This window comes from Antrostomus carolinensis, unplaced genomic scaffold (genome assembly GCF_000700745.2).
Source record: "Antrostomus carolinensis isolate BGI_N321 unplaced genomic scaffold, ASM70074v2 scaffold1689, whole genome shotgun sequence".
NCBI classification, from domain to species: domain Eukaryota; kingdom Metazoa; phylum Chordata; class Aves; order Caprimulgiformes; family Caprimulgidae; genus Antrostomus; species Antrostomus carolinensis.
Genome location: NW_010336213.1, coordinates 20,214 through 40,351, shown reverse-complemented (window position 1 = coordinate 40,351; position 20,138 = coordinate 20,214). Strand labels below are relative to the sequence as shown.

The 20,138-nt window shown below is 40.0% G+C and overlaps 1 protein-coding gene across 1 annotated transcript in view; it reads left to right on the top strand.

Moving 5' to 3' along the window:
- Positions 1-19,744: 19,744 nt before the first annotated feature.
- Positions 19,745-20,138, top strand: part of LOC104530219 (oxysterol-binding protein-related protein 10-like) — a gene marked incomplete at both ends in the record, with an annotated part of 14,504 nt that continues 14,110 nt past the window's right edge. Inside the window, 2 exons of the mRNA XM_010174748.1 lie at positions 19,745-19,876; positions 19,945-20,120. Of these exons, the coding sequence (XP_010173050.1) occupies positions 19,745-19,876; positions 19,945-20,120 (308 nt within the window). The remainder of the gene's footprint in view (positions 19,877-19,944; positions 20,121-20,138) is intronic.

Below are 20,138 nucleotides of genomic sequence, written 5' to 3'. Positions count from 1 at the left end.
AGGAAAGAAATTAAAATAAATTCTAAGTCATTACTGAAGAGAACTTAGTGGAGTAAATTGTCCTTGCTTCTGATTTTTTTAAAGCTGAAGACTGAAGGAAAACATTGCTTATAACTGCTAGTTGAGGAAATGGTTAAGCTGTAACAACTTGATCTTTCCTTCTTCCAAATCTCCCTGTAACATTTCATTATTATTATGACTATGGAGGTTCATGAAGGAAGTTCATAATGTAGCCTAAACGTTCAGGTGCTGAAAATAAGATCTGGGGTTCCAGCTGGTTATAGAACCATTAAATTTCAAGTTTAATAGAAATCTTGCAACTTGATGTTATTTCCCATCACATGGCAAAAAGCCTACTGTTTTGCTATAATATATTTCATAGTGATTTTACCAGAAAGAGGAGAGCATAAACCTGGTCTGAGAGAATCTATAAAAGTCTGAAGTTGAACTAGAAGCAGACTCTAAAAGATATTTTACTTGTCTCATTAAGTTAATTAATTCTTGCATGGTTTGATCTTCTACAGGCAGGTGATTCTGCTTTATACCATTGATAAGGAGTGATGTTGTCATCATATTTGAAAGAAATTGGTTTTGCTATCATATTTTCATTAGTGGCATTAGTTCTATAATAGCCATGTACTAGTTTATTGCAAAAGTGAAGAATTTAAACTTCTCTTTTGAAGCTTTTGGTTCATAGTTGTTCAAAGTTCAGAAGTTCATAATTTCAGTTATGGCAAAGGAACTCTTTATTTGTGTGGGAGGGTGGATTACACCAGCAATTTCTGAATTGCTTTTATAACTAGCATTATTGTAACTGTAAGAATGACAACAGAAATTATGTTAAGCTTTTAAAAAGTTATTAGTGAGTTTTTGTGCCTTTCTGTAGAGCAGACTGATTGCTTTTGTATTAAGAATGATGTCAAAATTTATTTAAAAGAATCTACTTGCCAGCTGATCAGCCAGTATGACTTTTCTCAGTAATTCCGTAAGATATAACAAGGGATTTGACAGAAACATATGTAAGATGGGAGGCTCCTGAAAAATACTATTTTTTGTAATTTTAAAATGGAAATTGAGGTAGTACTGAGTACAGTGGAAACTAATACAGTGGAAACTACAGTGGAACCCTTTCATGGAAAGGGTTCTCAGGCACTGGAACGGGCTGCCTGGGGAGGTGGCTGAGTCACTGTCCCTGAAGGTATTTAAACGATGTGTAGATGGGGTGCTCAGGGATATGGTTTAGTAGTGGACAGGTACAGTTGGACTGGATCTCAGAGGTCTTTTCCAACCAGGCGATTCTATGATTGTATGACCTTGTCGTGGATGAGTGGAATGCGACTCAAAAGAGGGAAGTACTGATATGTTTTCTTGAGGTAAAAGAATAATTTGAGAGAGTTCATTAAATTTGATGGAATTTAACAAGGTTCAACAATGGTTTAACAATGTTTAACAATGTTTAATGTCAGTTATTAATTACTACATGGAAGAAACATACAAAGGAAAATCGAGTTAGAATGATTCGCACAGAGTCTGGAGATGCTAAGAGTAAGGAGGACCCTCCTGTTGTGACACAAGGTTCAGAGTGGACCCCTTGCTTTTTAAACTCCTTACAGAGCCTAGGTACGGCTAGGTCCGATCTTAGTCTCAAGACTGGACAATTGTTTATGTCTAATGGAATTACCTTACAGTGTCTATAATATTACTGAGTAACTACATGGATTAATACTATTTCATTAGCATTAATTCATCATGCTGTCAGTGACTTATTGAGGATCTGTTGCAGGTAAAGGATCTCTCTGCCTGGGGTAAGGGAGGGTCTCTTAGTCTCAGGTAAGGAATCTCAAACCTTGAGAGGTGTCCCTGCTCAAGGGGAGAGTCACCTGGCGTGCAGTCCAGCTGCAATTAAGGGAGAGCTAAAATTGGGCCCATCCCAATGGTAGTATTTATAGAGTGAAGTAGTTGGCTGCTAGTCAGTAGTATAGACAAGATAGACTTCTTGTTTTAGCTCTGGCATCTTGTTCTGTACTTTTGTTATCTTGCATTTTTGTGTTTCAAAACCACCTTTTGAAATATTTTTCTGAGGCAGCTTCATTCCCTTGTACGTGAGCCAGGAGCTTTCCAGCTCACAGGTTCACTGCTGGGCATGAGGCCTGTTGCTCCTTCACCTGAACCACAGTACAGCTAGGGGTCAAGTGTGTTTTTGTCACAGACCTACAGCTGGAAATATTGGCCAGTGCTTTCCCTGTAGTAGTTGTAGCAGCAGAGGAAGTGGATGTCTTTTTGCTGATGGGTGACTCTGCAAAGTTCCTTTTCTACCCAAAGACTGACCTGTCTGCGTTATTCTTTAGCTACCGACAACTCTTAGTGCTGTGTAAGTTATGCTGGGTGCTGGCTGCTGCTGCTGGCCAGCCGTGGGATCAGAGGAGTGAAGATGACGGAGCAGTAGTTGTGACGTGACACCAGACAGGGACAGGCTGGTTCGGTTGAACTAGGTTTTTAAAGTGCAAATTAGCAATTCTTCCTCGAGGAGTGAGAGTGAGAAGTGACAACTGATTTTCAGTAGTGCTTTCTAAGGGCAGCTTTTTTCACTTTGCCCAATATGTTGATGTAACAATTTAGTGAGATTTTGGGGGAACAATTGTTATTTATTTTGCACCATTGCTCTGAACTGTGGTGTAAACGTGCAAGACATTGTATTTCTATCTAAAAGTGATTAAGAGATTAAAGGACTCGTAGCTGATGTTTTTTTTTTTTTCCCCATTTTAATTATAAGAGGATGTCTGTGCTGATTTTCTAAGTCTTCATCCATGGAAATGCATCAAATGTAAATCAGATTAAATATAATTTTTGGAAGGGTTTTAGCTTCCAGAGGAATGTCACGTTCTTTAGAGTCTCATATTAGTAACTTGCACAGAATTAAATACCTCTGACATTCTTCCAAATAACCATGTTGGAAAAGCAGATTAGGAGAAGAAAATGTAGAAGTTATTGCGTAGTTAAGAGGGAAAAACGAAGATAGCTTACCTCTCTTTGCAGGCTTTTATAATGATTTGGTAGTTACAAATTATGTTGCACATTCCAGTTGTTGTCTACTGATATAATTAACATGAATGTATTTTGTGGTTGGAGTTGAGCTGGTAGATGGTGTCTGAAATGACCTCCTTTGCTTTTGTGGTAGCTTATACCAACTGCTCTCAGGAGAGCAGGAGATGTGCCACTGTTTCACCTCCCTGCTGCTGAACAGGGGAGACCCTCTCTCAACTGTCTGTTCCTTCTGTATTTTTCCCCCCTGGTTTTGCAAATTGAATTAGTTCCCATTGAGTTTGATGAGCACTAGAGAGAACCTGAGGGATGAGTTGTGACCATGCAGCAGGGGAGGAAAGAGGGTAAAGGAGTGGTGGTGAGCCCTAAGTTTGGATGGGATTTTACAAATGACTGAGCTGTAGACATGAGGTGAGGTTAACTGTGCTGTGTTTTGTGAAGATCTGAGATATGTAAATATAACCCACGCTTGGCAGTAAGCCTAACACACGAGTTTCTGAGGGAGAGAGAAGTGATCGTATGTCTCGGTTAATACTTAACTGAGGCCGGTTTCTGATCACTCGATTATCACTCGTATTTCTTCCTCACTCATTTAACCGTTGTAGTAGAGGTTGTGAGTGCCATCAGCTGCTGTTGTTCATGGCGTGGCACAGTGATACATTACCATCTGCCCTCAGTCCATCAGGTTTAGTTTCACTGAGCACAGGACTTTATTATGATAGAGTTGATTGCTGTTCTGCAGGAATGATTTCCAGCAGCGAAGTGGAGGGGAACAGACGAGGGGAAGACATAACAGCTTCTCCTGCCACAGTGTGCGTTGGTGGCACTTTTGATTTGGAGCCTGCAGGTATTCAGTAATAAATGTGACTTTTAATATTTTTAAATGGTACCTGTTGGAAGTTTTTCAAGATTTGGAAGGCAAAAAAATGTTCTGAGAAAGCACATGCAGAAGATGGAATGCCTTTACAGAGTCACTGAGATTCGTCTGTGCCTTTGAATATTTCCCTGCTTGCTCTACATGAATGAATTTTTGTTTATTTTTATTTATTTATTTATTGTATTGTGATGGTGTTTCTGGCACATTACTCTTCCTGGAAGAGTAATGTGCCAGAAACTGAGGGGTGACCTAATTAATGTTTATAAATATGTTAAGGGCAAATGTCAGGAGGATGGAGCCAGGCTCTTCTCAGTGATGCCCAATGATAGGACAAGGGGCAATGGGTGTAGCTGGAACACAGGAGGTTCTGCTTAAACTTGAGAAGAAACTTCTTTACAGTGAGGGTGTTGGAGCACTGGGACAGGCTGCCCAGGGAGGTTGTGGAGTCTCCTTCTCTGGAGACATTCAAAACCCACCTGGACGCCTTCCTGTGTGATCTCATTTAGGTTCCTGCTCCAGCAGAGGGATTGGACTGGATGATCTTTCAAGGTCCCTTCCAATCCCTAATGTTCTGTGATTCTGTGAAGACTAGGGAAACCTGGAAGTAATATCTTAAGGCTGGTATGACCAGAGGAGAGCATCCTAGGTATCTTTCATACATCTTGAAGGAATAAAGAGGGTGCTTTTTCTGCCTGCTGGTCACCTTTAAACGTAGGAGGAGTGATATAACTAAATCTGTACACAGCATGCCTCAGAGTGTTGGAACGTTCAGAATATAGCAGGTTTGCATTTTCATTTGTAGGTTTACTTTTTCCATATACATAGGATTTTATATTAGAAGGTGGTAAGACAGAAGAAAGATGATCATGGAGCAGATCATCCTGGAAACAAGGCACAAGTGAGACAAGGAGGTGATCCGAGGTAGCCAACACGGCTTCACCAGGGACAGATTGTGCCTGACCAATCTGTTGGCCTTTTATGATGGAGTGATGGCATTGGTGGACAAAGGAGGGGCAACTGATATAATCCACCTGGACTTGTTCAGGGCCTTTGACATGGTCCCACACCACATCCTTATGTCTAAATTGGAGAGATATGGATTTGAACACTGGACTATTCGATGGATAAAGAATTGGTTGGATGGTCACAGACAGAGGGTTGTGGTGAATGGCTCGATGTCCAGGTGGAGGCCAGTGATGAGTGGTGTCCCTCAGGGGTCAGTCTTGGGACCGGTGCTCTTCAGCATCTTTATCAATGACCTGGACAGTGGGATTGAGTGCACCCTCAGCAGGTCTGCTGATGACACCAAGCTGAGTGGTGCAGTTGATACAATAGATGGAAGGAATGCCATCCAGAGAGCCCTGGACAGCCTTGAAAAGTAGGCACATGAGAACCTAATGAGGTTCAACAAGGCCAAGTGCAGTTGTGCACTGGCGCAATCCCACATATATGTACAGACTGGGAGAAGAACTCATTGAGAGCAGCCCTGCTGAGACGGACTTGGGAGGCCTGGTTGATGAGCCAGCAGCGTGTGATTGCAGCCTGGAAGGCCAACTGTATCCTTGGCTGCATCAAAAAAGGGGTGGCCAACAGGGCGAAGGAGGTTATTGTCCCCCTCTACTCTGCCCTTGTGAGGCCCTGTCTGGGTTATTGTGTCCAGCCTGGAGCCCCCAACACAAGAAAGATCTAGAGCTATTGGAGTGGGTCCAGAGGAGAGCCAGGAAGATGATCAGAGGGCTGGAGCATCTCTCTTATGAAGAAAGTTTGAGGGAGCTGGGCTTGTTTAGCTTGGAGAAGAGAAGGTTCTGGGGAGACCTCATTGTGACCTTCCAGTACTTGAAGGGAGCTTGTAAACAGGAGGGAGAGCAACTTTTTACATGGGCAGATAGTGATAAGATGAGGGGAAATGGTTTTAAACTAAGAGAGAGGAGATTTAGGTTAGATATTGGGAGGAAATTTTTCACCCAGAGGGTGGTCAGACACTGCAACAGGTTGCCCAGAGAAGCCGTGGATGCCCCATCCTTGGAGGCATTCAGGGCCAGGCTGGATGGGGTCCTGGGCAGCCTGATGAACTAGAGGAGCTAGAGGATCTTTAAGGTCCTTTCCAACCCAGGCCATTCTATGGTTCTGTGATTGTAATGTATGAGAGAAAAGAATGAGGTAAAAGTACCATGGTTATTCCTCTGTAACTGAAAAATAAAACCCCAAATCCCAGACCACACACCATCTCTTAGCGATACCGAGTAGTGTTGGAAATAGGAAAGATCAAATGAGAATAACAGAAGCATCAAAATTACTCTCTACAGCTTAATCCCTGCTGATAAATACGAGAAAGTGCTGTGCCATTGAGGTGGCCCTTGGTTTAATGAGGTTTCTTCAACTGAATTAAGAGCGTGTTGCCAGCAAAAGGGGGGCAGCCTCCTTGCATGCTCCTCACTGCTCCTGCTCCCTCTCTGCTGTGACTCTGATGTCCTGTTGATCGTATGGTAACAGAATTCAGCACTAAAATGGCAGAAAATTAACCCAGCCAAAAAAGATGAAAAAGTCTTAAATGAAGGATATATTAGGTCGTGCTGTCTTTCTTGTTAAGTATTCCAGCTTCAAATAACTCCAATTACAACGTCGCTGCTTCCAGTATGTACTTGCTTAGTCTATTGAAGCTACGCAGCTGTCAGGAGAAAATGTAATGCTCTTTGTAGCTTAAGAGAATGATGTGAGTGTATTGTCAAAGTGTGGTCTGATGTTGGCTTTTGATGGGGGCCAAATGGATGGGGCTCTTTTTGGTGGTGGCTAGTAACAGGACAAGGGGCAATGGGCACAAACTGGAACACTGGAAGTTCCAGACAAACTTAAGGAAAAATTTCTTTACTGTGAGGGTGCCAGCGCACTGGGACAGGCTGCCCAGGGAGGTTGTGGAGTCTCCTTCTCTGGAGATGTTCAAAACCCACCTGGACGCTTTCCTGTGTAACCTGCTGTAGGGAACCTGCTTTGGCAGGGGGGTTGGACTGGATGATCTCCTGAGGTCTCTTCCAACCCCGACCATTCTGTGATTCTGTCTGTCACCTAATAAGCCTTGGAAGAAGTAACCAACTAATTATATTCTTTAAGGATATGTTCAAGATGCTGATGAACTAATTTTAGTGAGAAGTAGGAAAAAAGCCCCAACCTTTACTAACCTAATAATTAGCCTATAGTATATATAGTCCAGTACTGGAGAGTGTTTGCTCTGGGTGGTGGTTGGGAGTCTAGCTAATAAGCTTTATTCTTGACTGTAGTGTCAAATGATTCTTCAGATTTCTGTTTACTTTGTTTTAGGTAAGTTTACTGAAAACCTTTTGGCATGTCCTGTTGCAGAACTGTTCTGCTTGTCTGCCCCTTCATCCCTCCACTTCATTTCCTCTGTGAATTGTCCCTCACTTGTTGGCAGCAGAGTGTTCGTAACAAAACTGAAGTTCTGTCTTTATAAACCATGAGATGTGTGACTGCTCTAATTAATTTTCAGTAACATCTTTCTGTTGAAAACTTTTAGGTTGGTGACATCTGTTTGTTAAGAGAGTTTATGAATCCTGTCTAACCTTTTATATTTTATGTTTAATGATTAAAAATGAGGGAAGAGCTAAGTAACAGTGAAGACTTTTCAGTGATTTAGCTATTTTGTTCAATGATTTTTATTCAAGTCAACTCTGAAGTTCCCTGATTTACCACTGCACTGTACACATTTAAGCGACAGCCTGTCACTGTTGCTCATGGAACCATATTCACCTGTGAGGAAAGGACTCATTAGGGTTCACCTACATAGACAATTTCCCTGGCTTTTAACTTGGAGACATGGCAGCCCAAATACTTTGGGCTGAGGTAGAAGACTCCTTTTGTCTGTGTAATTGGCTCAAGATATGACTTGAATGATAGTCCTAATTTCTGTTCTGTCATTGTTAAATTGAGCAAAAAGCAGCACTTAAAGTTGCTGAAGGACTCTACAGTTACTCTAGTTGAAGCTGGAGTAGTCTTGTAATGTGAGCTGCTTCTTTTTGCAGTCTGTTTTGTGGGCTGATTACCTGAATAGTTTGCCTGATCTTCCCAGCTAGAGGTGTTTGGGCCACCCCTTGGTTTGCCATCCAGCAATTGTCTCTTCCTCAGCTTCAGCAGTTGTGCCGTTGTTCATGGTCAGTCTCTGTGCCTTTGTTATTTGTTTCATTAATATTTCAGTCCCTGAAAGTATTTTATCTCCAGGTCAAATCCTGACTAACATCAGGTCTGGCATAAAACTCAGGGTGATATTGGTTGTCTTATAGCTGAGTGCTTTTTGGTATACAGTCTGTAATACTTGGCAGCAAAAGAGGGCTCTCAAAATCTGCAGGTGTTTGATGTATGAAGGTGCCTCCCTTAGATGGGACATCATATCCAATAACAGTAGTGCTGAGTTGAGACAAGATTAATTCTTACCAGTGAGGAATACAAGTTGTTGGAGAAGAGAGAGGGAGAGTTGAGAGGCACAAGTCAGAGAAACAGAAACCAATTTTACCTCTGCAAAAAGGTTTGCATCATTTGATTCATCATTGGTACACCCTAAGAGGGAAGTGATATGAAAGTTTAGGGTGGGACCTGTGGAGGATCATAGAATTGTAGTGGTTGGAAAAGACCTTTAAGATCATAGAGTCGAACCATAAATCTTAACACTACCAATTCCACCTCTAAACTATGTCCCTAAGCACCTTGTCTACCTGTCCTTTAAATACCACCAGGGAAGGTGACTCCACCACCTCCCTGGGCAGCCTGTTCCAATGCTTGACTACCCTTTTGGTGAAGAAATTTTTCCTAATATCCAATCTAAACCTTCCCTGGCGCAACTTGAGGACATTTCTTCTTATTATTGCTTCTTATCGAGGAGAAGAGACCAACTCCCACCTCTCTACACCCTCCTTTCAGGTATTTCTAGAGAGCAATAAGATCTCCCCTCAGCCTCCTTTTCTCCAGCCTAAACAACCCCAGTTCCCTCAGCCGTTCCTCACAGGACTTGTTCTCCAGGCCCTTCACCAGCTTTGTTGCCCTTCTCTGGACCTGCTCCAGTGCCTCAATGTCCTTCTTGTAGTGAGAGGCCCAAAACTGGACACAGTACTTCAGGTGTGGCCTCACCAGTGCCGTGTACAGGGGGACAATCACTTCCCTGGTTCTGCTGGCCACACCATACTTGATACAAGCCAGGATTCTGTTGGCCTTCTTGGCCATCTGAGCACACCATGGGCTCATGTTCAGCTGGCTGTCCATCAGCACCCCCAGGTCCTTTTCCACCAGGCAGCTATCCAGCCACTCCTCCCCAAGCCTGTAACGTTGCGTGGGGTTGTTGTGACCCAGGTGCAGGATCTGGCACTTGGCCTTGTTGAACCTCATACAATTGGCCTCAGCCCATTGATCCAGCCTGCCCAGATCCCTCTGCAGAGCCTTCCTACCCTCAATGAGATCAACACTTCCACCCAGCTTGCTGTCATCTGCAAATTTACTGAGGGCACACTCAATCCCCTCATCCAGATCATCGATAAAGTTACTAACCAGAACTGGCCTCACCACTGATCCTGTGTAGTGGGCATGGAGGGAGGGTGTGTGTGGGGGGGTGTGTGTGGGTTCACTGCTTCATGCCTACATTTTCTGTCCTTCTAGTAATAGCATCCATCTGTGGTGGTTTTAATGTAGTTCAGAGGACAGGCTCTAGTTGCCGAAGGTGACAGAAGGATGTGGGGTATTTCTATTGAATAGATGTTTTTTGTTCAGCACCCCCTTTTGGGGTTGTGTATATTTGGGATTGCCAAAATGTAGTAGCTGCAAGTTGCAGATAATTTGGATTATGGGTGTTAGTATTTTGAGCTAAAGTTGTGATTTGGACCTGGCTGACTCACACAAGTTCAGTGGGATGTGATTTTCTTTAAACTCTGTTGCATGGTAGTGCTGATACAAAGCCAGCAATTCCAGGCTCCCTGTGTGTGTGTTGTGAGGACATTATATTAGGTGGCTCAATTTGCTACTGTCTCATTATGTTGCATGAGAACCAGGCTGTCAAGTTGGTATGTTTGATTCATTTATGGATGTGATAATAGCGAGTACCAGAAAGACCAAGCTCAGGTCTTTTCAGTCCATGAAGTCTCCTGCAGAATATGGCAAGTAGCAGACAGAAGTCTCTGTAAAATGCTCCCTTGGCCAAATCTCACTTCATTTTTGATCTGTCTTCATATGTGAGTTTCCTGGAGATATGTTCTCTGTGTGTCTGTGTGTGCATGTTCCTATTTAGAGTAGAGACTATTGAAAGAATAACATGTAATAGTGTCAGATGCCTTAGTGCCCCGAGCAGCTGTGCTCACACTGGTGGCATTCAGTGCTGCCTTCTTTTTGATGACATTCCTTCAAATAGGTCTGAGGGATGCTTGCATTTTAAGAAAACCAGTCTTAGTGTGTTTAATGTACATGGTAGAGCTTTTGGTTCAGCATTTCAGGCTTCCTGAATTTATTTGACTTGTTGGAGAGTTGTATTTTTAGCATGTTGAGTTATCTTCTAAACTGTTTCATGCTGTATTTTGTAAGTACTCTGTGGAAGATGCATTGATACTGGGCAATTTTTGATATGAAGTGTGCTCGTCCAATCTTATGGAACTCATTGCAGAAAGTGTCAAGCAAAAATGACATGTTTTTCTGGAAGGTCAAATATTAATGTATTGCTTACCATTTTGGTGTGTTTTTGTTACAGAGAAGAACAGGCAATAAGATTCCTTGCATGGCTGGCATTGTTTTGGAAGGTGGTCCAAACTTCCTGATGATGCAGCAGCTTTGATAACTGCTAAAGTGACTAGAGACAATTAAAAATATTAATATGGGAAAACTGCTTTCACAAGCTAGATGTAATTGAATTTCTCATTTCATATATATTTTTAATTTTGATTTTGGGGAAGAAACTATTTTTTTTTTTTTTTTCTATTTTTAGTTATTCACCCCCTCCAATGCTTAGTTATTTTTTTGTAGGTGACTTGTTATGGTAGCAAAAGCAAATTAGGAATTTTTTTTCCATTTCCTTACTCTCACCCAGGTACTTTCCAACTAGAATATTCCTTGACTAAGCAAAGTACGTGCATTCTGCTCCTTTGCATCCTCTTGGGATGACTAGGTGAAATCTAAACATCTTTATATAAAACCCACTTTAGCTATATTTTGGCAAACCACAAACCAGAAGAAAATCAAGAGTTTGATTTCTGATAGCTGCCTTGTTTATTGGTGGGGATTTTTAAATTTTATTTTTATTTTGTAAGTTGAGACAGACCAATACTGCATAAAGACTTGGAGCAGCAAAGCAGTTGTCCATATAGGCTCCAAAGTAGGTCTCTCTAATTTCCTTTCTCAAAGGAGCAAAGCCTTAGTCCTGGAAAAGGTGGAAAGGTGGGATTTAGAGAGGATAAGCCAGACAGCTTCCTTCATTTTGATGCCCAAATGACTGCCAATAACTATCCTGTGGACCTGGCTTCAGTGAGAACCAATTTAGCAGCAGTCTTGTCATACAGGGCACTGCCTTCCCCTCAGATGCAGAACAGAGTTGGTATGTGTAACTAGTTGTCTCTTGTATGTTCCCTCTATCTTACCTTAGAATTACATAGAAATGTATCTTTCTAAAGTGTAATGACCTTTCATTACATGTGAATTATTAGAAGTGACATGGAGCTACTCTGTTCTTGTTTTGTTTTATATCTTGGTTGTTTTGTTTTTCTTAGGAAGAAAAATGTGTTTTCCTGTCTGGAAGCCCTGTTTTTAATCTGTGACCTGAATAGAGTTGGATAATAACATTGCCAGAATTAAGATTGCACTGGTCCATTTATTCCCCCAGTTGTGTCACTGTTTGCCTTTTCTCTCTGATCTGCAATATAAAAATTGGAGTTTGCTTAATTATTAAGTAGTAGTGAATTGAGAGCAAGTACAAAGGAAGGTGGCAAGGACTACTAAATGACACAGAGTCACACTGGGCAGCCAGCCTGTTACAGCCGGTGGGCTGTGAGCAGTAAGTGCTGTTTATGGTATCAGCCTCAGCTGTGGACCTTTTCTTTATGTATTTGTCCCCAAATTGCAATTGTTATGCTCCATGTGGGCATGTTGTGCTAAAGCATAGATTAGTGTGATGAATGTACTTTTCTACAAATCTCTGTGAATTCTAAGCCTGATGGGTAAAAATGGAGGCATTATTTTTAAGCCTCTTTTTCCTCCCTCAGTCCTAAAAAGCAACCCCTAAGCAACTCTATTTGAAATTAGAAAAATAATATTAATATTTATCCTTACTGTAGTCTCTTTTTACTTAAACAAAATTTAGGCAGCATGTCTATTGCTGACCATATGGAATTTCAGATCGTTGAAAGTAATTGGTGTGTCCAGGAGAAGTTGATGAGCTGGTCAGTAGCGATTGTAGCTTCTGCAGATGCTGAGAAAGAGGTGATGTTTTGGTTCATAAAGTGATTGACTGGGACTTGACAAAACAGGAAAGGAGATTTCTCTTAAGATTTTATTTGTGTGAGAGTTCTGTGGTTGTTAAAATCATGAAGGGTATGATGATCAGAAACAAACAGTCTATTAACTATTTCTTATCTTTGTTTTAGATGTGGAACACTTCTAAAAATATCCAGCAAATCGTAGTTCAGCTTGACTGATATGCAGTTATAATAATGCAGAGAAATTACTGTTTTAAAAATCCAGTTTTCATTCAGAGATGCTCAAAGTCAGTAAGGCTTTTAATGAATACTGTGGTTCTTAACGTTTTCTTATGTTAGAAAATGATAAATTGAGGAACCTCAATGAATAAAGGTTGTTAAACAGTTACTGAAATGTAAGCATGTTGTCCCAACTACCTGTCTTTAAATGACAACTTTAGAGATGAATTTTAGTAATAAAGTCTTTGACTGTCAAATGCGTATGCCATGCTTTGTCTTCATTGGCATGAATAATTCCCTTAATCTGGGAAAACCAGAATAAAACAGTTGCATAAATGTCATCTCCAAGATGACCTAATAAGATACAGTTTCCTAAAAGTTAAATATTTCTATATGACACATCATTCACTTAGTGAAACTGTAAACTTTGCTGTTCTTTGACACAGTCATTTACTTCCTATCCTATAATTCCTATCTAGTTTTTTAAACTACATTAAAAAAAAAAAAAAAAGGAAGAGAATTATAGAATAGTTTGATTCCTTATTCTTAAAAATGTCCTTTTTTGAGGATTATGGAATCACTGAAAAACATGCCGTGGCAGTGACTGGAGGAAAATTGGAATTGAGTGAAAGGAAAACGTGTTTGGAAACTCAGAAATGTTGAGGACAAAGTGGTAGAAGGAGAAGGGACTGAAATTCTTTTAGTGAGCTGCCTCTGTTCTTGAGCTAATTGGATGCTGAAATGTGTAGTGGAACGTGGTATTTGTCACATTGTCTGGAATAATAAATTCATCAGTCTGAGAAGGGGAAATACATGCATTGTTACTTTTCTAATATGACAAGGGAAGGTGATGTTGCCTATCGAGGTTTTAAATCAGGGTGAAGACTTTGTGATGATTCAAATCAATTTATCTGAACAATTTGCATTTTTATGGTTAAAGCAAAATAAAAAGTAGATCATAAAATATGTGTTGTGAGACTGGTATAGGGGAAAAGGTGTCTATGGAGAGCTAAATTGGTGTTTAGAGAGGAAAACTCCTCTGTCCATCAGTGAGAAAGTAACTAGGAAAAAATCTCCAAAAAGCTGAAACCAAGGCTAACCTGCTGTAGAAACCCAACATTCCTCTCCATCCAGAAGCAGTTGCTGTGTTAGATCATCATATGATGAAAAACATTTTATTGTTTGGAGATTATGGAAGATTTTGTCTTTAATCAAAGGATTTGTCTATACTACTGTTCAGTATTTGGGCATCCATACCAATTTTAAACAGATGAGCTCTGGGATTAGACACAGTCCAGCCATGAAGCATAGATTCCCATGTAGGCTAGTTTATGCACCCAAGGAAGTAATTAATAACAATTCTGCTTTCCAGAAGAGGTGAGTTTTTTAGCAGATTGAGTCCGTAATTTAAGAGTTGTTTGAGACTGCAGTTGTCCAGTTGCAAAAGTCTTTATATAAAAAAATCTCTATCACATTATGAATTCAAACCGGAAATTGTACAAAATCTGGTCCAGAAAACTGATTTAACAGGGAAAGAAGAGTGTGGGGAGAATTCGGGTCACTAAGAATACATTATACAATGGAAAGATTTGGCGGTCCTACCTTGAGAACTTCTTGATTACAAGGGATTACAAAGTAGTGAAAATTTATTTTGACATGGTTAGTTTCCAAGATGTGTTCAGAATAAGGGGAGAAAAGAAGGAAGAGGTATATTAGGAGATATTTTCTTTGCTGGGAACGTACCTTTGGGTGCATTGCAGACTTGCTTCCGAGTGACAGCTTCAGTGAGCAGTGCACCATGTTATGGATGTGCAATAGAATGTTGAAATGTACCTTTTTTTAAAAAAGTATGCCTTTCCACTGTAGAACATAGAAATGCTTAATTTGACTGGAAATGGGAAAATGGAAATTCTTAAATCCAGTGAGATGAGTAAATTACATAGGGAGTGTTCATATTGTGTGCTTCTGATATTTTGGGGTGTCTTTTTAAAACTTTAATTTTTTTTTTTTTTTTAATTGCCTTAAACTGGGATAGTGTTAGAAATGTCAAATATTCTCATGGAAGACCTGTCTAGCTGCTGTTCTCTGTTGACAGGCTCTGATGGTAGACCTTTTCCATCTCCTACTCTACCACCAGTATTTTATCACTTTTAAAACCATAGTCATTGCTATTTCTTAAATTCTTCTTGAATGGGGAACAATAACAAATTATTCTAATATATTATAATTATTACTATAATAAATGCTCATATCAGTGAATGTAAAATCCAGTTGAAATAGTTTATTGGTACAGTGTCTCTGTACTCTTGCCAATAGTTCATTGATATGAGTCTCTCTTCCCCTCCAAGAATTCGGAAGGCAACATAGTTAGGCTTCCTAATGTCATACTTTTTTTTTTTTAAGGGCTGTGGAGGTGAGTGGGTAAAGGGGAGAGGAGTGAAACATGGTGAGTGTTTAATTAAGACAAATAGTTACAGAATTTTTAAGACTTGGGATTTATTCTGAGAGCACACTGATTTTGAAGTATGGAAATAAAGAGTCATCAGACCATATTGACAAACTCATGAGTACCTTAAAAAATCTGGTAGCATCAGACTGTTTTGTTTTGTGTTTTTTTTCCTAACTTGATAGAACAGCAGTAAAAACCTAGTTTGATGAGTGTAGCTGAATGTTTTGCTTTGTAACTGATGGCAGTTGGTAATGCATCTGCATTTGGTTGTAATGGCAGAGAGGAGTGTCCTGGTGAATCCCAAGAGCTTGAGGAAGGCTGAGCCAGAGGAGCAGAAAACCTGTATTCTCTGAACGGCTTTGAATTTAAAGTGAGAAATCTCTTGGCCAGGGCTTTTCTTTTGTGAAATGCCCTGCTTTTTCTTGCCTGTAATTTTACATGTCTACGTGCTTAAGCAGTTAAAACCACTTAAAATGTGTTAAAGTGGTAATTTTCTAGCTTACTGTTAGATGGCCTCTTTTAATTAATATTAATTTTAAAAATCCAAAAAAACAAAACAATGATTTTGTCTAATTTTGGAATAACAGAAAAATTTAGCTGTCTTTTGGAAGTGTCTGTCAGTAACAGTTATTTAATAATTTCTGTATAGTAGTAATTGTGTGTCTAGTATGACAACTCCTACCTGACTGTTCTCTAAAGAGTATATTAGTTTTCATCAGTGTAAATCTGTAAATGAATTACAGAAATATGACATCACGAGCCAATGTGTGCTCTGAACAAGGCCACTAGAGAAATACAGAATAAGATGGCAAGATTGATCAGTTCTAGAGAGGTTAGTGCTCTTATTTCCCTGGTGTGCAGAACAAATGACTTTTGTTAGAAGGTAACAGTTAAAAGATAACCCTGTGCTTTTGGTACAGATACGTGGGGCCTCTAAAATGGGACACATACCATTCCCTTACTTCTGTTCTGCTTTATATATGTGTAAAGCATTTCCTTCCTCAGTTAATGAAAGAGTCTGATCTCCATTTCTTCTTCGTTTTTGTGATTGTCTGAACTGGGTCATCACTTGGTCTGTGATGCAAGAAAATGCTTTTGAAAATTGCTTCTATTTCTTCTGTCTCTTTCTGCTCCTCTTTCTCCTCCCCACCCCTCCTTTGTATGAAGTCTTGTGCTGCTTGGTTTGACATTTAATTCCTTATTCCTTCTCCTGGCTTTTCCTGTCCTTTTAGCAGTTTTCAAAGTGCATTATCCCCCTGCTTTTCTTGCGAGACTATAGCTGTCTGTGCAATTTCCTCCTGTCTTGCCTCTTTCTGTAGTACCGCAGTGAAAGGTGAGGAGGGGAGTTGTGCATCAAACCATAACCCTTGAAAAGCAAATACTTGGTTCTGAGTGATACGAATAGTGTCATGGTCAGGATGACTCTGAAAAGTTCTCTTGAAAAGCAAATACTTGGTTCTGAGTGATATGGTCAGGATGACTCTGAAAAGTTCCCGAGCTCTCTGAAGTCACAGTAAAGCTATTTTGTTGACATGATCAGCTTTTGTTGGGCAGTTGGGACTTTTCTGTAGATAATTCCCTTTTCTCTTAAAACTTTCAAAGTTGGCAGACATAGAAACTGATTCATCTGGGACAACAAAGAAGGCAGCATACTTGAAGCAGGCAATGCAAAGGCTTGTGAGAACTGGTTACTTTTGTCTTTCTTAAGATCACTGCTTTTGAGTTGCACTGGAAACAGGTTGCATGCTTTTACAGGCAACTAAGGCATCATCACACGTACTGAAAACTGAAGGTACAAGACCAATGATAACCTTCTGTTTTTCTGAGACTGTACATAAAATAGGTCATGGTTGGCTAGAAGGTCAAGAAGGTCAAGTTAACACCACTGCTGTGATGACAAGGATGTGGAAGAATACTGTCTCTGCATATGTGGATTTGCAGAAGTCACTGCTCTTGAATGTCATTATGCTGGTGAAAGGTGTATTCTGTACTCAAATGGCTGGTTTCTGTCCCTAGGGCAGCTTTAGGGTGATGCAGAGCACATCTTTATGGGTCTTACAGTCATTCTGGGAGTGCTTTGCTGGTCTAGCACGCAGAAGTTTCTGAGTTGAAGTGCTCGTAGTGTTCATGTAATTTAATAGATTGTATCCTATTAAGAGGAACTTTTTTCCCCGAATCCTTTGGTCTTGATAGGAGAAGGAAAGATGATTTTTCTTGCCTTTTTAAAAAAAGATGTTTTCCTGCTTTTGTTAATTGTAGAGCTGTACTTCAGTAACCACAATAATGCCTTCCAAGGTAGTAATCGATAAAAGATGGCCTGATAACAGAGGCTGAAATAAATGATTTGTACCTGAACACTAAATGGACAATGAAATTATAATGAGGATGGCACAGGCTCAGAATGGCCATTGCTATATATAAAGCCTAGACTTGTTTGCTAAACCCAAAGATACTGCTGAAAGCTTGTCAGTGGGATGGAGAGAAGCACTAGCTCTCTGGTCAAGCTACTATATCACTTTCTCAGGGGCATGGCATCATTTCTGTCTAGTGTCTTTTTTCTCTTGAATATGTAACAGATATTCCTAAAATTGATGAGGAAGTCTGAGAATGAGCAAAATTAAAATTTACTATGAAATGTACAAGTTTGACTTTTTTTTTTTTATTGTATGTTTTCCAATTCTGCTGTTTTCATTTTTTTTTTTTCCCTACTAAGCAACCTGAATAGAAAAAATGCTTTGTAAGCAGGAGAGCAGTAATATAAAAAAATTTAAAAGACAAACAACACAGGAACGTTCTGGACTGGTGTAATACAAGTCAGTAAGGTAATCTTGTGAAAATTTGGCAATTCTGTTTAGGGCCTCCTTATTTCTAACACTACTGTTAAAAACGTTGTGGTGGTTGGCATTCAGCTTGCTATTTCTGTAGTCCTCTTTTTTGTGGTGAAGATAAACTGTAGAAGAAGGGTGAAGAGATAGGCTTCATGATTACAAAAGGGAGGCTTTCCATTTGTTTTGTGAGGGAAGGGATGCAGAGGCGCTTATGGGAGATGTAGGAGATGAAATCAGGGCAGAAGCAAGGGGTGTAGTGGTGCACTAGCTTAAAATTATTTGGGATGAGGGTTGTTAATCTGTGATAATTTAGAGAGAATTTGGTCTTTGTTGTGGTGCGGAGGCCGTGGTAGAGCTATGCATAAATGTTGCAAAGGAAGGTTACCCAAGCGAAATATCTGAAGCTATATAAATCTTACGCAGTGATTGCTTGTATCATGTCCAGGCTTATTTAGCTTGAATAAAGAGGTGAGCACGAGAACACCAATAATCAACAGGCTGTGAAGACAACCCTGGAAATCTGTGATGGGAAAGGTTAGAGGTGTTCTGCATATGGGGATATTGAAAAAAGGCTGGGACAAAATGCCACTTTCAAAACAAAGTAGTGACAAGCAAATTTGGGGTGTACAAATCCATGGAAGTCTGATTAATCACAGTTTCTGAAATATTGTACACAAATTCATATGACCTATGCTCATCCTGTCTAGACAAACAGCAGCAAGTAGTATCCATTCCAAATGCCAATGTTAGTGGTATTAGCCAGATTGGTAGGACTGCCTTTTTAGTAGAAACTAAGGGAGTGACCTTGCATTTGTGTGATGTTCATTCTAGTCTGTTGCAAGTTGTAGCAAACTGTCCTTCATGTGAGCTGGGAGGTTGCTGTCCATCCTTTCCTGGCAAAGAGATAAATAATTGTTCTGTTTACTAGCAGAGATTATTTCCACAGGGAAATGAAATTTAAGATCTGTGCTGTTGTGAAAGATAGGTTTAGTTGAAAAAATAAACCAACCCCCAAAATTTATGTTTCCAGCTCTTGAGACTGATACATTAAGTTCAGAACATCTTCACTTTCATTTAGTGCACTTGGACAATGCAGTTAGTTTATTTTTGTTTGTGTGATCTTGCAGTCCTAGCAGTTGGCTTATTGTGAAATGGCTTGGGTTCATCAAAGCCTTTTAAAAAATCTTTGTGGTTACTGGATTTTCACTGAGTGTTTCCTGATCTTAAATATATGATCAGCAGTAAAAATGTTTTTTCCTTGTTAGAATTTGTTAGCAGAGTGACCAAATGGAATTTAGACTTTACTTCTCTCTCCTCCTGATTGCTTTCTTACACGTGGGTGTCCGTACTTCTTACCTAGTACTTACTGGGAACTGAATGTTCACTTCCCTTGTCCGGTTTTCACAACGACACTAAACATCTGTATGTGAAATACTGTCACAAACATGAAAATACCATGGTATCTTTAACTGTGCTCATCTGTCTGTAAAAACAGTCACCTTTTCAAAAGACTAGTTGTGGGGAATTAGCATGTCTTTCAAGGTTATAAATTGAAAAAAAAAAAAAAAGGGAGGGGGGAGAGGCCAAAAACCCCCCAAAGAAGCAGTCTCATACTTTTACAGTGGAACCTCTTCAGTTAAAAACTCCTTTCCTTGCTTTTATGTCTTTTATGTGAACCTGACCACTAATCCAAAAGAAATATGAGTAAAAGAATAGCTCACACCTGCCCTTAAAAAAACAAACCTAATGATCAAAATAACAATACTTTATAAAATTGATTTAGTTTATGACCTTGATTTAAGATCAGCCTGTGCTCTTTGAGTAAATGTTGGAAAATTCTTTAACAGAAATGTTATATGATTGCAATTTCTTTGAACAGGTACTTTGTGCTGGACTTTGAGACGGGGATTCTGCAGTATTTTGTGAATGAACAAAGTAAAAACCAGAAGCCACGAGGAACCTTGTCTTTAGCTGGAGCTATAATATCGCCCAGTGATGAAGTGCCACACATGTTGGTGGTTTACTCAGCTAACGGAGAGATGTATAAGTTGCGAGGTACAGTGCTGCTTCTTTGAACAGGTACTTTGTGCTGGACTTTGAGACGGGGATTCTGCAGTATTTTGTGAATGAACAAAGTAAAAACCAGAAGCCACGAGGAACCTTGTCTTTAGCTGGAGCTATAATATCGCCCAGTGATGAAGTGCCACACATGTTGGTGGTTTACTCAGCTAACGGAGAGATGTATAAGTTGCGAGGTACAGTGCTGCTTAAAG